The 23,135-nt window shown below is 40.5% G+C and overlaps 2 protein-coding genes across 3 annotated transcripts in view; one reads left to right on the plus strand and one right to left on the minus strand.

The window, feature by feature from the left end:
* Positions 1 to 260: 260 nt before the first annotated feature.
* On the minus strand, positions 261 to 5,598 carry ZCRB1 (zinc finger CCHC-type and RNA binding motif containing 1). 2 transcript variants are annotated; one of them, XM_063445110.1, is made up of 8 exons: positions 5,533 to 5,598; positions 4,247 to 4,333; positions 4,134 to 4,162; positions 3,373 to 3,484; positions 3,175 to 3,282; positions 2,248 to 2,357; positions 2,085 to 2,160; positions 261 to 572 (listed from the first exon to the last, which is right to left on the minus strand). In XM_063445110.1, the coding sequence occupies exons 1-8, from the start codon at positions 5,533 to 5,535 to the stop codon at positions 441 to 443; spliced, it is 657 nt and encodes a 218-aa protein (XP_063301180.1). In that variant the 5' UTR covers positions 5,536 to 5,598; the 3' UTR covers positions 261 to 440. The 2 variants fall into 2 exon arrangements, with proteins under 2 accessions (XP_063301180.1, XP_063301178.1); XM_063445108.1 differs by having other exon boundaries at positions 5,485 to 5,544.
* A 4,737-nt stretch (positions 5,599 to 10,335) lies between these two features.
* PPHLN1 (periphilin 1) overlaps positions 10,336 to 23,135 on the plus strand; it is a 103,523-nt gene continuing 90,723 nt past the window's right edge. The window contains exons 1-3 of the mRNA XM_063445111.1: positions 10,336 to 10,411; positions 12,216 to 12,310; positions 21,508 to 21,660. Of these exons, the coding sequence (XP_063301181.1) occupies position 10,411; positions 12,216 to 12,310; positions 21,508 to 21,660 (249 nt within the window). The 5' untranslated portion in view covers positions 10,336 to 10,410. The remainder of the gene's footprint in view (positions 10,412 to 12,215; positions 12,311 to 21,507; positions 21,661 to 23,135) is intronic.

A 23,135-nucleotide genomic window follows, 5' to 3' on the forward strand; every position in this document is an offset into this window, starting at 1 on the left:
ACTGACAGCTCAGCTTGCGGTCTTTGCCCGCACCCCTTCTCTGCTGACAGGCAGAAGAGAGAAGGCGCGCACACAGTGCCTTCTCTCTCCTGCACACATCAGACGTATTTTAATACGTCTGACGTGTACAGGGCCTTTTTAGGGCCCTGCATGATAGGAAGTACCTCTGGTGGCCGTCTAGTGACGGCCACTGGAGGTATTCCTATCAATCAATGTAAACACTGTATTTTCTCTGAAAATACCTTGTTTACATTAGATTGCCTGCAGGGAGCTATAGCTCATACCTGAACAACTACATTAAGCTGTAGTTGTTCAGGTGACTATACTGTCCCTTTAAAGTTATCAGTTGGTTTCTTGGATGGAAACCAGTAAACTTCAAAGAAACCTGGGTAGCACTCTGTAATCAGCCCACTTGACACATAAAATAAAAACATAGCATCTCAATCACTAAGTTCATCTTCATCGCTGAAATATGCACTCTTTTTGATTCTAGGTCTCCTGGAATCATCTGACGTAGAAGCTTCACTCTGAGCTGCTCTCAATTTGATCTTTTCTTCTTCCATTCTTGCTTGCTGTAAAACAGAGGTGATAGTAATTAAAGCCAACCAATTAACAAATAGATTGGATATTCTCATGGTCTAACCCTTAACCATCTGAAACTGTAGACTGTAGAAATAGAATTAAAAAAATTACTGATTCAGAATTAAAATATAGATTGAACATGTATTTAAAAAGTATATATATTACCTACTGAGATGCAGGAACATACTGTCCAGCCTAAGTTATATAGTAATACTACAGATGATGTCTCACCCTATAATTAGCCTATAACTTGCATTTTGAATTTTCATGTTTACCTATACACCACATATCTAGCTGGCCCTTTAAGTCTTGTTTTCTGCCTAAAGAGATAGTCATGTTTGACCAGCCTAATACTTTTGTCTGCTATAACTTAAAAATGTGCAAGTTTACTAAATGCCATGATGACATGTGTTTATGAAGTGCTTGCTATTGTGGCATGGCGAGCTTGATTGTAACCTCATGCACAGCAAAAAAAATATTAAAGGGAAACTCCAAGCACCAAACCACAGCAGCATAAAGAAACAATATCTTAACGGTTTAGATTATCAGGCCCCACTCTAAATTAAATAAAGTTAGTGCACATGTATGGAAATTTTCTGAACAGGCAGTGCTTACAATGCTGAGCCTACACGGACAGGCTATATATCTGAGAAATATTAGTAACATCCAATTAGATACTGCAGTTCATGTAAGTACAAACTATTTTCCATTGTTGTACCAAACAAACAATAACAAATGGCATCCATCGGTTCTAGCTGTCCAAGCCATATTTAATCCATTTGTCATTATGTATTTGGTACACAGGCCTCAGGAAAAGAAAGACTTTTCATTTAAAACAATGTGACTAGCAGTCAACCTCTCGCTATTCCACACTAAAGAGGTAGGCTGTGAGCACCTTAAAAGTATATTTATATGGTAATGTTAGGTGTGTCAGCAATGTGGTGAAAGGACCAAACAGCCTGGGTACATGCAGCAGTGAGATGGATTAACAATAGAAATAACATACTGCAAAACAGACAACAGCAGAGTTTAATAATGGAATTACACTTTAATTTGTGGTTATGTGTTGGACTGGAATTGTGGCTTATTGACATGGAAATTTCACAAAGCCAATTTGTAGCTCAGGCAGATTGTCCACTCCTTGGCCACATTGATGATGCGGAAGTAACACTTCTGAATTATTAGATCTGTCCAAACTGGACAACACCGATAAGCTGCAAAAGGAAGGCTAATAAAACTAAATCAAAACTAATCATTGCCATCCATTTTGGACACGAACACTGATAATACATAAGTGTAACTTCCACATTATCAATTCAGCTAAGGATGGTATGTTATCTGTGTGCCATAGAGAGCCCTGTTTTTGTCAGACACCTTTTAAATATTTTTATATAAAAACGGGATGGAAGCCAGAGACTCAAGATAACATAACCACTACACTGAGCTGCAGTTATGGTAGGATCAGGTTACGCTTCATGTCGAGATAAGAAATTAGTCTGTACCTGGAAAGCTATTGCTTGGCTGAGGCTATCAAGAGCTGGGTCTTCTCCTTCATCTTCACTTTCTTCCTCTTCAGGACTGGAAAACAAATAAAAATTAAACTTTAACACAGAAGGCTACATACCTTGAACACACCGGGCAGATATACAAATTTGTAATACTTACAATTCCTCCTGTTCAACCATTTTCCTTCTTTTCTTTTTCTCCTTTTTTTGGGGAGGTTCACGTTCCCCAAGCATATTTTTGGGACAAGCATAACTTAAATGGCCTGTGTCCTGAACAAAGAAGTAGATTTAGAATATTACATATTCTATGTTCTTATGCATATGCAATTATATATGGATTTCTAATGGGTTAAAAAGAACAGATAGTAATATGCTATTCTGTACTATGAGAAGACTAGAACGTGATTGTATACCAAGAGGATTGAGAGTCTTCTTATGTGACCTTATATGCTAAGAGTTTTAGCTAAAAGTTCTGACATAATTATAGCCATAATTATGTAGAACATTACAAAAGGACCTAATGGTCTATCTCTGACTTTCTGGACAAAGCACTTGCTCTCCATTGAAGATCTATCGCTCTCTATGTAACATCATTAAGCTGTACCATCTATTACGACTAGCCACTTGATGTAAGTATACACATAAAAATACATATTCCAATCATTCTTAACATATGCATACAGTATTTATTACAATGAACAGATACATAAATACATGTGGGGTTATACACTAGTTAAAATACAACATTCTCATCTGATTTGGACGCTTTTTATTGCTCTGGACTCCTGAGTCAATTCAGCAAGACCAAAATACATAATAATGATTTAGTCTCATCGAAATGACTGGTTCAGCACAACCAAATCCTCCCCATGCTCACCGCCTCTCACTGCTTTGGACAAGTGTCCAATTTCAATGAGATGAAGTGGTCTGGAAGCCTATAGTGACTCTTTAAGGAACTTTCAAAGTATGATTTTTTTCTTTCTTTTAATATATTTTTAATTTGTTATCTATCCAATGTATTATAGTGGGCATATCCATTCCTGTAAATGGGAGCATTGTTGAAGTCCTTTTATTTCATTTTACTTACACCACATTCATAACATCTTGACTTGTCAGTATAATTACGCCTCCGGATGAATTCTGTTGCTCTGCCATTGTCGATCGCTATGCTGGCCTTTATAACTCTGCCAAACAGCTAAGGGAAAAGCAAAAATTAGATTACGTTTCTCCTGCTGGTAACTGGTGTCAAACAAAGAGATTATTCAAATTATATTATTTGCCATACTTGTTTGTTATTTAGTGCTCGAACACAGTGCTGTGCAGATTCCTTATTTAAAAATAAAACAAATGCAACCCCTTTGCTTCTCCGAGAATCTTTGTCTTTCACAATTGTGACTCTGAAACACAAAAAAATAATTGTTAATAAAATTCTGATATATTACACGGATGGAAAATGACGACAACAGTAGACTACCCCCACCCCCAGCCAATCATTGCCACCTAGGTTGGGTGAAACAGACACTGGTAATCAGAAGGTGTAAATTCTGCATTCTCAATGCAGCTATTTGCACTTTCAACATCGAGCTGCTGATTATTTTTTATTGGATCTTTAAATGGACTCTGTAGGCACTAAGAAGCTCATTGAGGTAGTTATGCTGCATGCAGTCTGTGGGGATAGTCTCTTGCATCCCTGTAAAACTGTTATCATACTGAGTCACCATTCACAGCCTGTTCCCCAGTGACTATGGTGAAGTCAATCAGTAGATTTACCTTATACCATACACTCTCAGCCTGTCACTGCCTGGTATAACTCCATATGGCGTAAGGCAGACCAGTTTTTTGTTTTTGCCATTGAGAGCTGTGCTGCGAGTACCAAGGGATCCAGTATCCATGTAAAACAGTTAGGCAACAGATTAACAGGGATGAGAGAGAAAATGCCTGCGGACCCAGCATCAATTATTTGAATGAATTGTACTTGTTATGGTGCCTACAGTGTCTCTTTAATAACAGAAAAGGTGTTCTAAAAAAAAAAAAAAATCTACTTACTTCACTACTTTGCCATATTTAGAAAAGATCTGAAAGGAAAGATTGTAACAAGGTTAGAAAGTTCCTTGAACAATACAAATGATGTCTTAAATAGACAGAATATGTCAACTTACCCTGTACAGATCATTGTTTGTGAGAGAGAAAGGCAGATTGGAAACGTACACCGTACTTTTACTGGGCGCAAGGCCTCCACTCATTTTCTTACGAAAAAGAAAGAAAAAAATAAAATAAATTAGACATTAAAGACACCTTTTCAAAATGGTATAGTATGCAAATTTAAAGTAAAACTGTTTGACTATTGCAAAAAATAAAAATAAAATATATATCTAAAAGCTTGCTATGGATGGTGATTTTATTTTTCTAAAATGTTTAAGGAGTTGTAATTTTTCCATTTACATGGCATGCCTGGCTATCTAGGCACAACCAGGGCATGGTATGCAAATGACATAAAAGGAGAACTATAGTGATACAACAACAAACATGTTTTGCTTATGCTATAGTGTAACCCTACCTATTTAGGTGTTGTCTCCATCAGCAGAGGGGTCGAGCACTCTATGTGCACTGTATCATAGTGAATTACTGCACATACAGGCTCCAGGCACCATGACTTCAAGTGTTCATGGTGCTTGGAGTAACCCACAGCAAAAGTACTACAAAACTAGGGATGGCCATAATAAGGTATAGCTCCAACTCTTATAGAACTAACACTCCTTTGAATATATATAAATCAATACCTGATAGTTACAAACAAGTGTAACCTAATTCTATTGTTACTTATTAAGGGGAGAATTGAAGGATCACTATAGTGTCAGGAAAACAAACTCGCTTTCCTCCACCCTCAGGGCCCCCCTCCCTTGGCGCTGAAGATGTTATAAACCCTCCAGTTACTTACTTTAATCCAGCGCTGGGCTCCCTCTGCGCTGGTGACCTCTCCTCCCCCTCCGACGTCAGCTCCCGAGTGGAGCCGAATGCACATGCGCGGCCAGAGCCGCGTGCGCATTCAAAACGCCCATTGGAAAGCATTTCTCAATGCTTTCCTATGGACGCACTGCACAGTGGATGCGATTTTTGCATCCAGCGTCACAGAAGCACCTCTAGTGGCAGTCAGGAAGACAGCCACTAGAGGCCGGATTAACCCTGCTATGTAAACATACCAGGGTAAGTTTCTTTGAAACTGCTATGTTTACATCTGCAGAGTTGAAACCTGGGGGACCTGGCACCCAGACCCCTTCATTGAGCTGAAGTGGTCTGGGTGACTATAGTGGTCCTTTAATAGAGTGGCTTTTCCTGCACTGTCTGTATAGACAAAGCACACACATGCCATGGTTACAATGTAATCACACCCACTCACCCTGTACTGGCAGGTTCTGAACACACAGCACTCTGTAACAAGACTCACCATGGGACTCACAGCCCAACTTCCTGCCCTGCTCTGCGTGGCTGTTTACATCGTGACGTCACCGGGCTACAGGGAGGAAACAGGGTCAAAATTGTACAACCAGAAAAAAAAAGCATTTCTGTTTGTAAATTGCCATTTTCACATCAATGCAGTTCAGTCTGCTTGTAACATGCATTCATGTCTCTTTCCATTCCTCTTTATTGGTCTACGAGCTGCTTTTTTTTTTTTTTTTATTATTTTTTTTTTTCTTTAAAAGTAAGGTAGGTTCATTACACTGAATAATACGGTTTCTCAGCCTGCCTTGTGAGTAAACAGAATCTATATCCCCCACAGAAGCTGGGATACTAACTGCCACCGCTAATTTGTGTTCACTAGCAAAAAAATAAAATAAAAATAGTCAAAACGCGTTTGGAGGATGTTTGGTCCGCACCTTGCCCGGTAGGCGTCGCACGGTCACGTGGTCAGTACCGGAAGTTGGCTGCGCAGTAGGGGCATAGAGATATGCAGTAAGGGGGTGAAAGGTTCCAGAGAGAGGCTCGCGAGGCGGGGAGAGTGCAGAGCTGCTCAGAGTGTGAGTATAACTAACCCTGCTCACAGTAACAAAGCAACATGGCCCATGCCCTGCCTCCAGCAGGTGCCACACATTCTATAAACACTGTGCATGAAATCACTGGTCCTGGGCCAAGAGCTGCATTGCACCTTATTATTATTCATTTATTATTTAATTTATTATTATTATTAATTTATTTAATTTATTATTATTATTATTATTATTATTATTATCATTATTATGATTAATTTATTATCATATTATTAATTTATTATTATCATTATTATCATTATTATTACTACAATGGGTGGACTAACAGACACGTCACTTCACCCTTTGTGGACTGCAACTCCTTATACTCTCAGCCAAGCAGGTGCATGGCAGCCTATTCATATCATTAAGGCAGCTCTGCCAAACAGTGGGATTTTGCAATTGTAATTATTTAAGAATTCTTTTTATTTTTTTTTATTGTATTTTTTTTAATTTATTTTTTTATTCCTCATTGCTTCTGCTGCTTTTGAGGTGGGATTAATTTATTTATAGTGCTTATGGTTTGTTCTGCTAAATCTTAATGAGGATATCTACTCAGAGGGACATGCATCACTTGGAAAGCAAGCACATTCTTTAAAACAAATCTTATTAAATTAAATGTGGTTCGCAGAAGCTAGAGTGCCAGAGGTCAGAATCTAGTCACTTCAGGTGCATTGAGTTTCTGGTGTCGTTTGTAGTGTCTGGTGTTGTCTTTTTGGAAAACCCATCCTTGAAGGTTTCATTTAAATAAAGTGAATTTCAAATTCAATGCAAAAATAGAAACTTTCTCTAAGTCAGCGATGCTTTCAGTTAAGTTACTTTGGTCTTAAATTTTTAAACTCAATTTGAATGTTGACTTTCACAATAGCTCTGTTGGTTACACGCTTGTTGAGAATGCTCTGTCTGTTTCTTTATAAATACATTGAAGCTTTTACATTTTTTTTTCTTTTAAACTAATTATCTGAGCTCTATTTTACCTTTCCTGGTGTGCAATATTTCTGAATCCAATTTACTCTTTAGTGTAAAGAGCATATGCTGCTGTATCGTTATACATTTTGATAGATTAAGTTATTACTGAGCACATGAATTGAAAGCTGAATTTATCAAAATGAATGAATAATGTGGATTTTTTAAAGTAATAATGTTGTTCAGCTTATGAAACAAAATACCTATTCAAGGCTTGTTTCAGATAGCAGCATAACTGGAATGCTGCCACATTTGAGTGCAGTTTAGAAGTCTTCTTATTTTGAAGTGTGTTGTAAGGGATATATTATTTTCAGTCTCTCTCTGTCTTCCATTAGATCAGTGCTTCCCAACGTTTTTTTCACTTAATTATCCCTTGGCAGCCGATTTCCATAAATTGTACCCCTCCCATTAGCAAAATCTTTGTAATTAATATAGTTTGCATTTATTTCAAATTTATACGTTTTTCTCTGTCCCATATCCCCCCGCCTCAGGCTCTCCCTGCTTCTTCTCCGCCTCAGGCTCTCCCTGCTTCTTCTCCGCCTCAGGCTCTCCCTGCTTCTTCTCCGCCTCAGGCTCTCCCTGCTTCTTCTCCGCCTCAGGCTCTCCCTGCTTCTCCTCCGCCCCAAACGCAGACACACATATAGATAGATAGATACATACACACACACACACACACCTGCAGATACACAGATGCAAACACTGATATACATACAGGTACAGATGTACAGACACGATGATGCACAAACATACATATAAAAACACTGACATACAGACACACCGAAACATACATACAGATACACATTCTGACACACATACAGGTACACAGATACACACATTGACACACACGGATACATACAGACATTGTATGCGTGTCAGAGTATGTATCTATGTGTCAGTGTTTGCATCTGTATCAGTCTATATGTGTGTCGGTGTGGTTATCTGTGTCTGTATGTGTGTCAGGGCATGTATCTGTGTGTCTGACACACAGATACATACCCTGAAACACAAATTGTGGCCATCCTAAGGCACACCTGTGCAATAATCATGCTGTCTAATCAGCATCTTGATATGCCACACCTCTGAGGTGGATGGATTATCTCCGCAAAGGAGAAGTGTTCACTAACACAGATTTAGACAGATTTGTGAACCGTATTTGAGAGAACCAGGCCTTTTGTGTACATAGAAAAAGTATTAGATCTTTGAGTTCAGCTCTTGAAAAAATGGGGGCAAAAACAAGTTTTACTTTTAAAATTTTGTTCAGTCTATATACATACACTGACACACATACAGACACATACACTGAAAAACAGATATACTCTGACTCGCAGATACACACCATGACACACATGCAGATACAAAGACACAGAGGTACATACACTGACACACATGTAGATACAAAGACACTTAGATACATGCAGATACATACCTTGACACACTGACGAACATATACACACTCAGACACCCATGCAGATACACAAACATAGAGATGCACAGATACTCACATATACATACCCTGACAAACAGATACACACTCTCACACACATGCAGATACAAAGAAACATAGGGTATGTATCTTAGTATCTGCATGTGTGTCAGGGTATGAAACCTTAAGTGTGTCAGTGTATGTATCTGACACACAGATGCACACCCACACACACATGCATAAACACACATTGACACACAGATACTTATACAGATACACTTAAGGATACATACACTGACACATCCTCACGCACAGATACTTATTCTGACACACATATACATACCCTGAGACACATCACAGATACACACATTGACACACATGCAGATACAAAGACGCATAGACACATAGATGCACACCCTGATACACAGCGACACACACACACACTGACACATATACTGACAAACATGCAGATACAGACACACACATATATATATATATATATATATACACACACTGACACTTAAGGATACATACCCTGAGACACAGATACACACATGCACAGACGCATGCAGATGCACAGACGCATGCAGATGCACAGACGCATGCAGATGCACAGACGCATGCAGATGCACAGACGCATGCAGATGCACAGACGCATGCAGATGCACAGACGCATGCAGATGCACAGACGCATGCAGATGCACAGACGCATGCAGATGCACAGACGCATGCAGATGCACAGACGCATGCAGATGCACAGACGCATGCAGATGCACAGACGCATGCAGATGCACAGACGCATGCCGATGCACAGACGCATGCCGATGCACAGACGCATGCAGATGCACAGACGCATGCAGATGCACACTGACACTTAAGGATACATATACTGACACACATCCTCACACACAGATACACATGCAGATACAGAGTTACAATCCCCGACACACACATGCAGATACAGACACATAGATACATACAATGACACACTTAAGGATACACACCCTGACACACAAATGCAGATACACAGTCACATAGATACATACACTTAAGGATACACCCTGACACACACATGCAGATACACAGTCACATAGATACATACACTTAAGGATACACACTGACACACACATGCAGATACACAGAGATACACACACTGGCACAGACACTGTGCTGTGTGTGAGGGGTGTTGTGTGGGGGGTGCTGTGTTTGTGTGTGTGTGTGGGGGGGGGGGGGGGATAGAAGTAATTCATAAAAATGTATTATAAATAAACTGTCCCCTCTACTTACCTTTTCCCCAGGAAGAAGGGACATTGCCTGGTGGTCTGGTGGAGATGAGCAGCACTACTCTGCCTGCAGCTCGTCTGGCTGCAGGCAGAGTTCAGTCCTCCCGCGAGATCCTCTGAGCGTTGCCGTGGTAACCCGCGGCAAAGCTCCGAATTCCCAAACTCATGGGAGGACATTTCCTCCTTCCCTCCCTCTCCCACCGGTTCATGAAGGCACACACAGCAGGGTCAGCGCTCGGATAGGCTTGCTGGCTACGGCTGGCAGGCTAGATCTCTCCTGTCGGCCATTGCTGCACACCGGGCATTTACACCTACACTGCGTTTTTAATACTATAGTGTTAGGAATACACATTCCTAGGACACTCCAGACCCTTAAGCACTTGCACATGCTGAAAAAAATCTGTTTGAAGAGTGTGGGGTTTTTTTTTCTTTGCTTTTTTTGTTACTTGTTTTGAAGTATAATGCAGATTTGAATTGTATACATTTTGTGATTTATATGTTTTTTGCTTTACTATTTTGTTTGTGTTAAGTGACTTTAGTTTTCTTTTATTTGAAGGTTTACAGAGGAAATTGGGAAATTACAGCGGAAACCAAGAAATTTTCTGTGATTAAGCATATACCCTGCAAGTAAGTTTTTAGTATTTGCAATTTGAATCAAATTTAGAACATGTGCAAAAATGCGGCTGCATGATAGAAAGCATTTTACCCATAGTGTACACATCAGCATTTGCATATAATTGCTATCCCGAAATACTAAATGTGGCGGACCGCCAATATATCGCTGCGACGGATTCGATTTCCCTCCAAAAAAAACAGCTCAAATAATCCTGAAGTAAAATATCGCCAGTATCGCATATCCTCTCACACATGAGCTGACACTTAATGCTGGGCGTAGAACTGTTTAATAGGAACACAGTCACATAATTTATACATGTCACAAACTCCTCCTCTGTGCTTGAGAGATAATTGAGTCAGGAACTGTACAAACTCCATTATCTCCTGGTACAGAAAAACATAACAATTTTAAAACACCCCAAAAATACCCCCCAAATCCATGGAAATCCCACAAAATCACATCCCCGGATAGCCCTGATCTGAGTGACCATAATATCCAAAAATCGCTCAAATCTGTTCGGTAGTTTTGAATCTCTATCGCAGGGAACTTTTGACCTGCCTGCCGTGAGGTGGAAGCCCAAAATAGTTCCAGGGAAATAGTGGCAAGAACCGGTCTCCGTTCGTTGGGTTTTTGTACGAAAACCACATAGTTCATACGAAATCTGTTAAATGTAGAATGCTCTTCTCATTCGGTAGTTCATATCTCCCGAACACCGTTCGTATAGGTGGTAGGGAACTTGAACGGGCAGCAGGTCTATTTTCACCAGCGCTCGCGGGGGTGCCTGGCTGAAATCCATTTCAGGCATTCGACCATCAAGTCCCGCTGCCTGCGTTTGGGAGACAAAATGGCCATCCGTACTGTCGTCCATGTGTGTTCGGTTGAACGAAATGGCGGCCACCCAGTGGAGCATTCTAAAAATTGTTTCCTTTGCGGTTTTCATACTGGATACTTGGTGTTCCATGTTCTTATGAGGTTCTGGGGTGGTCCTTGTTTGGGAAACGAACCAGGTGGGTATGAACAAAATAAACGAATATTCATAAACGAAATGTGCCGAACCAAGTGATGGGGTATTCCTTCAACTCAATTTTGCTATTCATATTTATTAGAAATGTAGCAGGAACCATGGATTTCAAACTTTTCTCTCCCTGATGTTGATGGCCTACAACTCCCAGAATTCCTTGAATGCAATAGGTGGCCAGACAATCACAAGAGTTGTAATTTAGCAACATGCTTGGCAGGCAGAGTCTGCTGCCTGACTTAGGTCCACCCGTTTCTTCTTCAAACCCATTGTTCTATGTTTGACAGTGCTGCTTACTGTCCACCTCTGTTGTTCAAAGAATACTCACATGTGCACCTGCTATACAAGTCCCTCAGCACAGGTAAAGAGCGCCCTATAAATGATTCTGGCCAGCTCTGCACCCTTAACTTCCATGTTAATCATTCCTGTATTCCATGATTGAATGTTTGATTTATGAAAAAAAAGTGAATTAATTTGCATCTTGGATGCAAATAAATGGGAAATATCACCACCAACCTATTGAAATGGCATTCGTAAACTGTGTAAATCATTGGTTACTTGTATTTGGCCTCTGAAGATACTTTTAGAACAAATACATATACCACCATGACTCATACCCACCTCTGCCAGAGCACAAGAGTATATATGTATCCTATATTGTCTCTCAACACTTTTTAGCCTTCAAAGTACTGTATTTCGGTATCTCCTTATCTCACATCGGTATTTTGTGTTTCATTACATTTCCCCTTTACAACTGCCACAGAGTTGCATTCATGACTTATTTTTTTTCTTTTAAGTGGATTATCGAAAAGATGAAATGTGGGCTGATGGCAGATATGATTATGAGCGAATTCCTAGACAACGTCTTGTGTCTCGTGGTGATCTTCTCGAAGTAAGTAATTGTCAGATTTTGCTTCTGAGAGAATTCTCTGGAAAACAATGTATTTCTGGATCACATGTGATCCGTATTGGATTGTATTTATTAAACATTATATTTGTATTACTTCATGATATGTATTGTATAATTCATAACCATACATTTCTCAAATTTTACCGCATGGGTACATTCATGTGCATTAGCTAAGCCTTCAAGCTGTTTTAATGTACTGTATGAGTTTGTATTTAGTAAGTTGGAGTTTTCTTGTGCTGCACATCTAATATTATACTAGTTGGGTTTTCTTTATTAAAGGGACACTATAGTCAACAAAACAATTTTAGTTTGGTAAAACTGTTTTTGTGTATAGATCAGGCCCTGCCGTCTCACTGTTCAATTCTCTGTTATTTAGGAGTTAAACCACTTTTGTCTCTGTTTATGCAGCCTTAGCCACACCTCCCCTGACTGTGACTCTCACAGCCTGTATGAAAAATAAAATGGTTTAATTTTCAATCAGATATTGGCTCACTTTAGAAGTATTTATCTCCTCCTCTGTACAGTGAACATGTATCACAAACAGGGGGCTCCTGCAGTGTTTAGCATGCTATTAGTAGAGCAGAAGATAAGACATTCTAAGTTAAAAGAATACACAGTAAAGGAAGTTTAAACATTAGATCTCACTTTAAAGGAAGTGTTTAGGAAGGCTGTATAAGTCACTTGCAGAGAGGTGTGACTAGGGCTGCGTAAACAACGTGATTTAACTCCTAAATGGCAGAGAGTTGAGCACTGAGACTGCAGGGGCATGATCTATACTCAAAAACTGCCTCATTAAGCTTACGTTGTTTTGGTTAATATAATGTCCATTTTAATGACACATTGTGGTACATAGAAAGCAAAATCTACAATAGCCAATGTGAAAAATTCTCCATCCCAGCTATTTTACCAACTTAACTATTTTGGCCTAAGTTTACACATTTCACAGCCCCCATCCCCACTTGTTTTAAACAGATCTGTCATATGCTCATCAGCCATTAAGAGGATACCTGTCTGTCAGCAACTTCGCATGGCATAGAAGCAAAGGAATTAAAAACACATTACTAACTGACAGAATTAACCAGGACCTCTCGTGTCTTCAGGAACATTTTAATTAATGTTGGCTCCCTCATTAAGGCATAAGTGTTATATATGTACTTGGATATTCTTCTATCCAACACAGAGAAAATGCCAGACTGGAGTGTTTATGCCTCCTATTTACATTATTGATCCCCCTCTACCCTAAAACAAAAAGGAGTGGGGGAGCAAGACAGTCCCTCATCGCAACTACTTTCCACCTTTTCTTAGAGAAACACTGAATTACAGATGCACAATCGCTGTTGTGCATCTGTAATAATTCTCACAGAGTAGCATTGAATAGAATTCTTCTGTATTCAAAGTATTGCCTTCCTATGTGTGCTGGGGCAGAACGCAATCCTGAAGAGGACCCTCCTCTCCGACAGCCAGATGGGTGCACCCAAGACACATCTTTAAAGTGGCTCTGTTACCCAATGGTGACATTGCCACTTGATGTGCGTTGGCCTGGGGTTGTAGCAGAGGTGAGTTATAGTTCCATGATGCTGTTCAGCTCATGGTGCTTCATCTGCAATTTAGTCCATAGCGTTTGGATTGTTCCTTTTAGACGATTTTGAGTTTTTGTTTGATCATTGTCTATTTTTCGTCTCGGCGTATTAAATAGCTATAACAGTTCTTTGCACTAGCATATATTCGAATAATAAAAACTTGTGTGCAGCTTATTTTTATTAATTTTAACAAATTAATTACATATTTAAGCTTTTTTTTTATTTATTTTTTTTAATTCTTTATTTTTGTTGTGCAGGTAGGTACATGTCATTCACAAACGCCACAACAGCGTGCTTATATAATCCTACAGGTTTGACAATGGCATGAGTGCGTGCACATTTTTTTTTTTTAAAGGACCACTCTAGTGCCAGGAAAGCATACTTGTTTTCCTGGCACTAGAGTGCCCTGAGGGTGCCCCCACCCTCAGGGACCCCCTCCCGCCCAGCTCTGGAAAGGGGAAAGGGGTTAAATCTTACCTTTTTCCAGCGCTGGGCGGAGAGCTCTCCTCCTGCTCTCCTCCTCCGATCCGCCTCTTCTCCTCCCCGTCGGCTGAATGCGCACGCGCGGCAAGAGCTGCGCGCGCATTCAGCCGGTCACATAGGAAAGCATTCATAATGCTTTCCTATGGACGCTTGCGTGCTCTCACTGTGATTTTCACAGTGAGAATCACGCAAGCGCCTCTAGCGGCTGTCAGTGAGACAGCCACTAGAGGAAAAAGGGGAAGGCTTAACTAATTGATAAACATAGCAGTTTCTCTGAAACTGCTATGTTTATAAAACAATTAGTTAGCCCTAGCTGGACCTGGCACCCAGACCACTTAATTAAGCTGAAGTGGTCTGGGTGCCTAGAGTGGTCCTTTAAGTATTAACAAGCTTAATACAACATTTAACATTAGCGGTGGATATAAGCGCAGTAGTTGAGTATGTGAGTGGACTAGGTGTCCTTCGCAGGGGACTACTACAGTAAATTGAATGCTGGAGTATACACATCTGCCTGAGAGACAAGGCTGGAGGTTCAAGTGTAGAGAGACAGACATGGAAAATGTTAAACAAAATACGCAGGTTAGGTGAGGTCTAATGCTTGGTTGCCGCTGGGTACTTAACTTTACGGTGACTGGGGATAGCCCTCCTAATGCTAGGGACAAATGATGCTAAATAACAGGTTAACAAACCACGAGAAATTATGGGTTACGCGCTAAGTATGTGGGTCCAGATTGCTATTTGGGTACACAAGAGATCATGCGCAGGCTTATAGTTACCTTAGTCTGATTAACATTAATATTCATTTTGGTTAGGTCTCATTAGGTACATTAAATAATGATAAGCTCTAGTAAAGGAAAACTCAAACATAAACAAAAAGACCCATCACGTTTTTACCACTCGGCATGTCAGGGTGTTTAGATAAGTGGTGCAGAATGACTGTCCTGCCAACCAAAGTGAGTCTCTAAGAGGGCTGCACAGTCAAATAAGTGTTCCAGCTGGAGTGGGTAGCCAGTGTTGCAGGTACTCTAGGGTGTGCCTCTCTCCCGCCTTGCCGTTCAGCCGATGCCGCGTGTGGGCATAGTGCAGACTTGCGCCAGTTGCTGGAAGTGGGTCGTTGCTGTTGGCGGATACTTGCTGGAGTTGGGTCTAGGATCGCACGGAGGGAAGAGAGCGAGTGCCCCTGACCGGTGGGGTGCAGCGCTTCTGGCGGAGGTTCTGCTGGTCTGCAGTCGCTTGGGTCGCTTTTGCCTCACTGTGTGCGGGCGAATCTTCCTGGTGATCCCTTCTGTGGTCTGCTCCCCATGTGGGTCAGGTAAGGTGTGAGTGGGTGAGCGTTGTGTTTTTGCGCCCTGGGGTTTGCCCCTCACCTCCCTCTGTCTGTAATTCCTCTTACCCATTATCGGTGGGTCATGCAGGTTGGGAGTGGGTGCTCGAAGTCGCTCCCAAAGTTTGTCCCAGAAGCGGGTGAAGATCCCCTCTAAGCGCTGCAGGGTGTCTTGCTGTGTGGGCTCTGTATCAGCAGCTTACTTTGAGGCGCTGTGTTGTCAGCCGCCATCTTAGGTGCGCCTCGTGCGGGCTGTTTCTCGATCGTGGGCCAGGTATGGTCTCGTCAGATTGCTCCAGTTACCCTATGTGGACCGGGTTAACCCCCACCGGTTCCTGAGGAGGGGTGGGGGGAGGCTTGTGCACCGTGGGATCCGTCTGTGGTGTTACCGTCCAGGAGAGCGGCCGCCTCTCCCCGGCTCGGCCGCAGACAGGCCTCGTTTGCTCGTTGCGGGTTCCCGGGCAGTATGTACATCGTGTTTGGAGTCTTCAGTTGCCCCCGGGTTCCCCCTATACCGCTGGTGCCGTCTGGTGTGCGAAATTGCTTAATTTCGGGATATTATGGCTCTTAATTCGTCGTGTACATCAGGAGCTGATGTGAAACACGTCTGTCCAGCACGGCGGTTAGGCTCCGCCCCCCATTTAAGCTTTTTTTTTTATGTACATTCAAAAGTATTGAATAAAGAATATAAAGCTAGCTTGCATTTCCTTTATGCAATGCTCTCCTTGTCCATCTGGGCCAAAAAAAAAAACATTTTCTAGGCTTAGACCTTTTTAATGCCTGGAACACCCATAGCTCATCTAAATCTCGGGTTCTGCTGGCATCACATGATCTGGTTCTGCTGGCATCACGTGATCTCATAGCCATTTTTAAAAGTAACTGTCACTAAGTATTTGAGCAGTCGTCATGCAGTCAGCCAGGCCCCTCAATCTAAATAAACTGTCAAACATTATAGAGGTAATTACACCTAAACTCGCAATAGATTGGTCAGAGGTCATTATTATTTATCTTTTGTTGGCGTTGTTCTAATGTACTTAAATTATGTCGTGAAAGGGCTATCTAACTATTTAGGGATTTGAATATTTTTTTATTTTTTGGCCTTGGATTGTGGTGAGCTAAACTTGCAACAAAATATTGTACTCCTGGTAGGGTCGATAACATGTATTTTATTTTTTAAATTAAATGATACTGTCTACCTTGGCAAGGGCGCAGGAATTTGTGGATGCTAAACAGCCCCATGACTTACACCACCACACTGGACATGAGGTCCTTTTCTGAAGTCTCAATTATTTCCTTCAGCCAGAAACGCTAAAAATGCAGGCATTTTTATCATATCAATGCTTTTTTTTCTTTTTCAATGTCAATTAGCCTGTGATGTGCAGTTTGTATCAGTTTTCCTGGAATTCTTTTACATTTGATTGTTATTCGTGGATGCCTCATGAATGACTCATGGATGTGGAAACATTTTGAAAGTAATTTAAAATTTTAGGGTTGACGTCAATGTTAGGCTAGATTGCAGCAAAATCCAATTCTTATTAAGAAATCATTATTGTATTTATAACAACTGTTAATGCCAAGATGAAAATTTTTTATTCTGGGTTTTAACTGTTTTGGCCTCATTTTAAAAATGGTCTTTCACCGTTCAGAATTTACAATTTGGTATTGGAAGATCAAAAAATGTAAGTAGTATCTTACACATTCCTATAACTGTCAATTGATATTTGGAATATGAGAAATGATTGCCCAACATATTTTAATAATACTTGAAACCGAACACTGATAGTGATTCTTCTCTTCCTTTGTGTATGGAAGTTGACCTGCTTATTTTTGGGAACGTTTGCTCAATAAGGGGTTAATAAGATCTTGTGGACAGTAATCCATTAAATTAAATGTTTCTGGAGCTCATAATCACGCTTGCAAATTGGAGAAGGAAAAGCTGCAGCAATGAACTACATTGTATATTATGAGCTGAAACTAATGTTAACAAAAAATATCCCAGTAAAGGAAATTATCTGGGTTATGTGTGACAATATACAGAGAGTTAAAGGGACATTATAGTCACCCAGACCACTTCAGCTCAATGAAGTGGTCTGGGTGCCAGGTCCCTTAGGTTTTAACCCTTCAGATGTAAACATAGCAGTTTCAGAGAAACTGCTATGTTTACATTTGGGGTTAATCCAGCTTCTAGTGGCTGTCTTCTGCATGCGCATTCGGCTCCAGTGACGTTGGAGGAGAGGTCACCAGCGCCGAGGGAGCCCGCCACTGGATTAAGGTAAGCTGCTGAAAGGGTTTTAACCTCTTCAGCGCCACGGGAGGGGGACCCTTTTCTGTATTTGCTGCCCATTCATTATATTTTGGTCTATGTATTATAGACATTTGCAGTTCCCCATTAGTAAATAGCCCTGTATGTCTAGATTAGGATGATTAGCTGTCTCAAATTGAACCAAAATCAACTGAAAAGTTTGTGATTTTTTTCAGTGTTCCCCACTAAGTATGGAAACATTATGTGCTTGAATCTAGTGAGTATCATGCCTCAAAAACATGTACCTCAAAATTGGTCCCTTTTTAGGGACACCAAGACCTCAACTTGTTGAGTATGCAAGCATAAAAAACTGTATTTCATGTGATGGCTGAAAGACTTATCAGGTAGAAAAAATGTTTCCTTAATCCCAATTTGGTTTGAGATTACTGTACTTAAAGGAATACTATAGTGCCAGAAAGCTGTATTCCTGGCACTATTGCTCCCCTGCGCCCTCCCCGCCTGTGTAAATGAAGTGTTAAAAACCTTTTTGTTACCTTACCTGATCCCAGAACCGATGCTCCACTCCGTCCAACGTCCTGCGATGAGCCGGTGCTAATGCGCCTTGGACCTCCCCATAGGAAAGCACTGAATAATTGATTATACCTATGGGGAACAATCTGACGCTGGGTGTCCTCATGCAGAGGTCGGTTTCAATCCAGGAAGCCCTCTGGTGGCTGTTTTGTAGACAGCCACTAGAGGCTGACATAGTGCTGCATTGTAAACATTGCAGTTTCTCTGGAACATTGCAGCACTAGGTGCAAAAGGGACCCTGTACTCGGACCACTAAAATTTAGCTCAAGCGGTCTGGGTGCCTACAGTGTCCCTTTAAATTATTTATGTAATAGAAATATTTTTTTGACATAACCCCAGGTGATTTGTCCATTTTCATACTGGCGCCTGAGGGAAGGGACAGATAACTAAATCTGTTTTCCTGTTCCCTATATTTTCTGGTCTTCATTTCATGGCAGATAAAACTTCTGCGAGCTGCATCATTTTCTTACTCCTTCTAAGAGTACAAAAGTGTGATTTTGGAAGATCCCTTGATGCCATGGAATCCTTTTATAAAAAAAAAAATATATCTTCTTGTCAATGCACAGTAGTGGTCTATCACATGGCAGTGTGCATTTTGAAAAATCTTCTACATGCTACACACACACTCTGACACAGTAATACATATACTGGCACAAACACTGGGTATACATACTTACACACTCGATCATTTAGAAATAGTCACACATTATAAACAGTTTTTTGTTTTTTTTAATATAGTAATTTTAAATTCTCTTCCATCTACTAGTTAAAGGGACACTACAGCTCAATGAAGTGGTCTGGGAGCCAGGTCCCTCAGGTTTTAACTCTTCACATGTAAACATAGCGGTTTCAGAGAAACTGCTTTGTTTACATAGCAGGGTTAATCCAACCTCTAGTGGCTGTCTTACTGACAGCCACCAGAGGCGCTTCTGCGACGTTGGATGCGAAATAAGCATCCAGCGTGCAGAACGTCCATAGGAAAGCATTGAGAAATGCTTTCCTATGGACTGTTAGAATGAGCTCACGGCTCTGACCGCGCATGCGCATTCCGCTCCACTCGGGAGCTGATGTCGGGGAGGAGAGGTCACCAGCGCCGAGGGAGCCCGACGCTGGATTAAGGTTAGTGGCTAAAGGGGTTTTTAACCCCTTCAGTGCCACGGGAGGGGGACCCTGAGGGTGAGGGTCCCCCAAGGATGACAGTGTCAGGAAAACAGTTTGTTTTCCTGACACTATAGTGATCCTTTAAATCACTTTGTTTATACAGCTATAGTAACATCTCCCTGTATGTAACTTAAATGACCACTCTAGGCACCCAGACCACTTCAGCTTAATGAAGTGGTCTGGGTTCCAGGTCCAGCTAGGATTAACCCATTTTTTTTTTATAAACATAGCAGTTTCAGAGAAACTGCTATGTTTATAAATGGATTAATCCAGCCCTCAAATCCTCTAGTGGATGTCTCACTGACAGCCGCTAGAGGCGCTTGCGTGATTCTCACTGTGAAAATCACAGTGAGAGCACGCAAGCGTCCATAGGAAAGCATTGATAATGCTTTCCTATGAGACCGGCTGAATGCGTGCGCAGCTGTGGCCGCGCGTGCGCATTCAGCCGAATGGGAGGATCAGAGGATCGGAGGAGGAGAGCTCTCCGCCTGGCGGTAATGTTTAAACTTCCTTTATTGCACAATTTGTTTAATTAAGAATTTATCTCCTGCTTTGTTAATGGCTTGCTATACCCTGCAGGAGCATCGTGTGTGTGTGTGTGTGTGTGTGTGTGTATGTGTGTATGTGTGTGATCAGAGTTATATTTTCAAAGCTTTAAAGCAAGTTAACATCTGATTGAAAATGAAAGGGTTTTTATTTTCACGTAGGCTGTGAGAGTCACAGCCATGGGAGTTGTGGCTAGGTTTGCAACAGAAACAAACTAATTTAAGAGAATTGAGCAGTAAGACTTAAGGGCATGATGTATACCCAAACATTGTTTCATTACGCGAAAGTTGTTTTGATGCCTATAGTCTTTCAGGATTTTTTCCACCTTCCAAAGGTTTTTTTTTTTTTTTTTTTTTCTCTTTTGTTACTCCTTGTAATTGTAATATGGTAAAGTATTGGACATGCACCTTGTACCCACTTTTTTTGCTAAGCGTGTTTTGTAAAGGCATTTAGAAAAAATAATTGGTGCTGCTATAAGACAGCCTGGAACACCTTGTGTGTGTGTGCGCGTGTGTGTAATTCTGTGTTTAAAATATTTACAAACTTTGAGTGGAGTTCATGTGGGGTGTTTGCCTTTGGGGCAAAATGGGAATTGTTGATGCAAACTAATTAGCATTGTGTACTAGACGGTCCCAAACTGTGCTCACTGCTCTCACGTCTCCAATATATAGACTCTCTTTAATCCTCTTAATCATTTTCTCAGTAGGAGCCTGCTACCCCTGAGCCCACCCTTGGCCCAAAGTAATCCAACAAAGATAAAATTTGAAAGAGACTTTAAAATAGACTTTATTGCTTCACTAAAGTTAAAATGGCAAGATTCCAGCTAGTGCCTTAATCATGTTATATGGTTAAGGCACTGACTGAAACATCACGGCTTAATCACTAAAGTGAGATTTGACCAAAGCGAAATTAAAATTTATGGTCAAAAAAGCAGTACTGAAAATAACTTGTGTATAGGTACTTTTAGTTTAGCTACTCTGGCCTTAAATTTGAAATCACGGCGAAGTGTCACTTTGGTAAATAAACCGTATTTGTTGTTGTTTTAACCTGAATACGACAAAGTCTACTTAAACAGTAAGCAGGTAAAGCTTTTTCCAAAATGTATCCTCGTTGTATTGTGTCTTGCCTGGGTTTTTTTTTTTTAATTTTTAAAAATATATATATATATATTTTTTTATTTTATTTTTTACATGAATACATTCAGCTGTATTCTGTACATTTTTTTTTTAAGTGTTTGATTTTGTTTCTGCAGGGAGAATATCATAGGGTGGTAAATGTGGTTAATCACAGAAGGGCAGAAGATGAAACGTATCCTCGCTACGAAGAATATGGTGAACCAGAATACAGAGATTATGAAGAGGGACATGGCTACACTGCTGAAAGACGCGGCGGGCTTTACAGAGGGGTATGTACATCTGGTATTTTTAGGAAAATTTGCACATAAAGCAAGCAAAATAAATTCTTCATCTGTGTGTTTAAAAATGTTTTTTTTTATTTGGTGTCTAAAAAGATGTGCTTAAAATGTATTTATTTTTAACCATCTGAAACAGACCCTTTTGGGAAGTTGCTATTAATATATGAATATCCGAGTTCCTTTTGCTGCTGAGATGCGCACCAACTTTGCAGCTCTTCTCTTCCACCTTTTTTCGGCACACAACCCCCACAGCCGTCTGCAACTATGATTCCCTAATTTAGCTCCATTGTACATAACCACCATGAGCGCAAGTGGCTTAGAAAAACTCTCTACGTTTTTATTTTGATGTGCAGAGTAAAACATACAATTGAGTATTTATGATCATACGAGGATATGGTTATGATGTAATTTTGATAATACGGCATGATTTATATTAAAGGAACACTATAGTCACCTAAATTACTTTAGCTAAATAAAGCAGTTTTAGTGTATAGATCATTCCCCTGCAATTTCACTGCTCAATTCACTGTCATTTAGGAGTTAAATCACTTTGTTTCTGTTTATGCAGCCCTAGCCACACCTCCCCTGGCTATGATTGACAGAGCCTGCATGAAAATAACTGGTTTCACTTTCAAACAGATGTATTTACCTTAAATAATTGTATCTCAATCTCTAAATTGAACTTTAATCACATACAGGAGGCTCTTGCCCTATCTAATCTTTGCAATCTATTTACATAGCAGGGGATAAGAAACTCTTAATTAAACAGAACCTAAATAGGGCTCTCTTTACAGGAAGTGTTTATGGGAGGCTGTGCAAGTCACATGCAGGGAGGTGTGACTAGGGTTCATAAACAAAGGGATTTAACTCCTAACTCCTAAATGGCAGAGGATTGAGCAGTGAGGCTGCAGGGGCATGTTCTATACACCAAAACTGCTTCATTAAGCTAAAGTTGTTCAGGTGATTATAGTGTCCCTTTAAAGGGTAAGTGTGAGTCAGGTCAGGAACTGAAGAATAAAGGCTTGGCATGTTGGCTGATTAAACATCAGAGAACACCCATGGAAAGCGAGTCAGGTTAGGTCACATAACTATAAAACATGGCAAGTTCCCCAGGAGGCCCACACTTGGATAAGCTGCTCCCTGTTTGCTTTACAACTTCAAACTTGCTGTAATATTAGTTTTATTTTATATGCTTTTATTACAGATAAATCTATGCCATTCTTCAAAAACAACAAATCTAAAAACTACTTGTATATCGTGCATTTCATTCTATTTGTTACTTTCAAAGTACTTTTGTATTGTTACATGTAATAATATAGCCTTTCACATATCTGCATTTCTGCTTTTGTTCCCCCTGGTATCATTGCTTGATGAGTAGTCATAACCGTTTTTCAACACCTTGACAATCACCCATTTAGTGCAGTCTGCTTTTCTGGTAGCACTAAAGAAGTAGTGATCCCGCATTA

The sequence above is a fragment of the Pelobates fuscus genome, chromosome 3 (assembly GCF_036172605.1).
Source record: "Pelobates fuscus isolate aPelFus1 chromosome 3, aPelFus1.pri, whole genome shotgun sequence".
Classification (NCBI taxonomy): domain Eukaryota; kingdom Metazoa; phylum Chordata; class Amphibia; order Anura; family Pelobatidae; genus Pelobates; species Pelobates fuscus.